Genomic DNA, 2,614 nt, shown 5'->3' with positions numbered 1-2,614 from the left:
TTGAGCGGTACTAAAATCATAGTACTAACGGTAGGAAATACAAAATTTATCGACAGTACTGTCGATAAATTTTGTATTTGGTAATTCGGATAACCGCATCGGCATATAATTAACACGTGTTAATTATATGCCGATGCGGTTATCCGAATTACCAAAGGCTTTCGGGCTGGCGAATACTTTGGATAAAGGCGTCTTTCCGCATTTATTTAACACACTCGATAATCAATTCTATGTAGGACCGTTGCCGGGCGTCGAGTATTACTCTCCGGAAACTATGAATACGAAAGAACGCGAACAGTTTTTAGCATGGCACGACGAGTTAACCCGGGCGAATTATATTTTTGATTTTCAACTCGAGATATCGCGCTATTGTCGCAACGACGTGGATATTCTTAAACGAGCGTGCATGGCTTTTAGGAAAATTTTCCTGAGGCGCGGAAAAGTGTGCCCATTCGAGGAATGTACAACAATCGCTTCCACGTATATGAGAGTTTTTAGAAAAAACTTTCTGCGTGAAAGCAAGATTGGTATAATTCTATCGGGTGGGTACAGACACGCGAATACGCAATCGCGCAAAGCACTGCGTTGGTTGGTGTGGATGGAGCGAGAGCTCGGTCATCCTATTATTCACGCAGGGCGTACCCGTGAATATCGCGTACTCGACGGCACACTCGTCGACGGATATTACGATCGTTAGAAAACGGCGTAACGCGACATCACGTGTTTCAATTTTACGGATGCTTTTGGCACGGTTGCCCGTCGTGCTTTAGAATCAACCGCGACAGTAACCTCTCCGTAAACAGCGAACGTAGGGATACGATCGATTTGCGTTATGAGCATACCGTCGCAACGACATATTGTCTTCGAAAACGCGGATACACGGTGACGGAGAAATGGGAGTGCGATTTTGATCGCGCGATGGCTGTAAATAGCGTAATGCGGGAATATTTACAGCACCATCAAATGGTTGAAAACGAACCGCTCAATCCGCGCAATGCGTTTTACGGCGGCCGTACGGGGAATGTCGCGACTCGATATAAAATTACGGGTACAGAGAAGATACGATACATCGATGTATGTTCTCTGTATCCATATGTTTTAAAAACGGGTACTTTTCCGATCGGACATCCCACAGTGTATGTCGGGGAAGAATGTTCGGTATTAATCGGAGAAAGCCCGAATTACAATTTCGACTCCGTCGAAGGCCTCGTACGTTGTAAAGTACTCGCACCGCGCGATCTCTTTCACCCCGTGTTACCGTCTCGCGTACGCGGAAAATTGTTATTTGCGTTGTGCCGCAGTTGCTGTGAAACATTTTCACGCGAAAATTGTACACACGTGCCTTCCGAACGTGAATTTACGGGTACATGGGTATCGTGCGAATTGCGCAAAGCGCTTGAAAAAGGTTATTTCGTGTCGGAGGTTAGCGAGATTTGGCAGTACAACGCAACACGCTACGATCACGGTACGCGGCAGGGTAGGTTATTCGCCGAATATATTAATACATTTTTAAAATTGAAACAAAAAGCCAGCGGGTGGCCGAGTGAATGTACCGACGAGGCTAAAGAACGATATCTTCGCAATTACGAGGAAACTGAAGGTATCGTTCTCGAAAGTAACAATATCGCGAAAAATTCGGAATTACGTTCGGTTGCGAAGTTGTGTTTAAAATCTTTTTGGGGGAAATTCGGTCAACGACCCAACCTAACGAATACCGAAATCGTAAAAACTCAACAACGATTAGCGAGTTTGCTCACAAGCCTCAAACACGAAATAACCGAAATACTGCCGGTAAACGAAGATGTGATGTATGTTTCATGGCGACTGCGGGAAGAGGCCGACGTTCCCTCGCCTCTTACCAACGTCGTTTTAGCGGCGTACACGATGGCGCTAGCGCGATTAGTGTTGTATAAATATTTAGAACGCTTAGATCGACGCGTTTTATATTATGATACCGATTCTTGCATTTATGTAAGCAGCGGTGATCCTTCCGAATACGAGCCGCGTACGGGTAATTTATATTAATATTTATATTAATATTTATATTAATATTAATATTAATATTTATATTAAATTTTTGGGCGATATGACGAACGAACTTGAAAGCTATGGGTCCGGTAGTTACATCGAGGCGTTTGTATCCGGTGGCCCGAAATTTTATGCTTACGTTGTTCGCACACCGGAAGGACTCACGCACGAAGTTTGCAAAGTAAAGGGTATAACCCTAAACTTTGCAAACTCATGCTTAGTTAATTTTAATAGTATAAGAGAATTAATATTGCAAAAAGAGCGAGAGGGACAAGAAGAGGAAAGTGAAGAAGAAGAAAGAAAGTCACATAGAACATCGATAAATCTACGTTTCAGAGCAATTCGGCGTACGGCTTTTCACGAGTTAATAACTCGCGACGAAGTGAAAGCTTGTACTCCTGTGCTATTGAAACGTAGATTTCTCAATAGTCGTTGTTCCGTTCCTTACGGTTACGCGATTTGATAATTTTTACAGAATTGTTCTTTCGCTCTTTCGCTGTCGACGGCTAGCGCGTGTTTTCCGACTTTATATAAATAGCTTTAAGTAGATTTATAAATTTTTGTAAAAAGTATAAATAAAAAATTT

At 42.9% G+C, this 2,614-nt stretch overlaps 1 protein-coding gene across 1 annotated transcript; it reads left to right on the top strand.

Moving 5' to 3' along the window:
* Positions 1–936: 936 nt before the first annotated feature.
* Positions 937–2,025, top strand: LOC136999026 (uncharacterized). Its single transcript, XM_067352422.1, has one exon. It carries the CDS (start codon positions 937–939, stop codon positions 2,023–2,025), a length of 1,089 nt encoding a protein of 362 aa, XP_067208523.1.
* The last annotated feature ends 589 nt before the right edge of the window (positions 2,026–2,614 follow it).

This window comes from Linepithema humile, chromosome 3, assembly GCF_040581485.1.
Source record: "Linepithema humile isolate Giens D197 chromosome 3, Lhum_UNIL_v1.0, whole genome shotgun sequence".
NCBI classification, from domain to species: Eukaryota; Metazoa; Arthropoda; class Insecta; order Hymenoptera; family Formicidae; genus Linepithema; species Linepithema humile.
This window is presented reverse-complemented; position numbering and strand designations above follow the sequence as displayed.

What these genes read in the sequence shown, in the direction of transcription:
- LOC136999026 (XM_067352422.1), top strand. Translation starts at nt 937, where the DNA reads ATGCGGGAATATTTACAGCACCATCAAATGGTTGAAAACGAACCGCTC.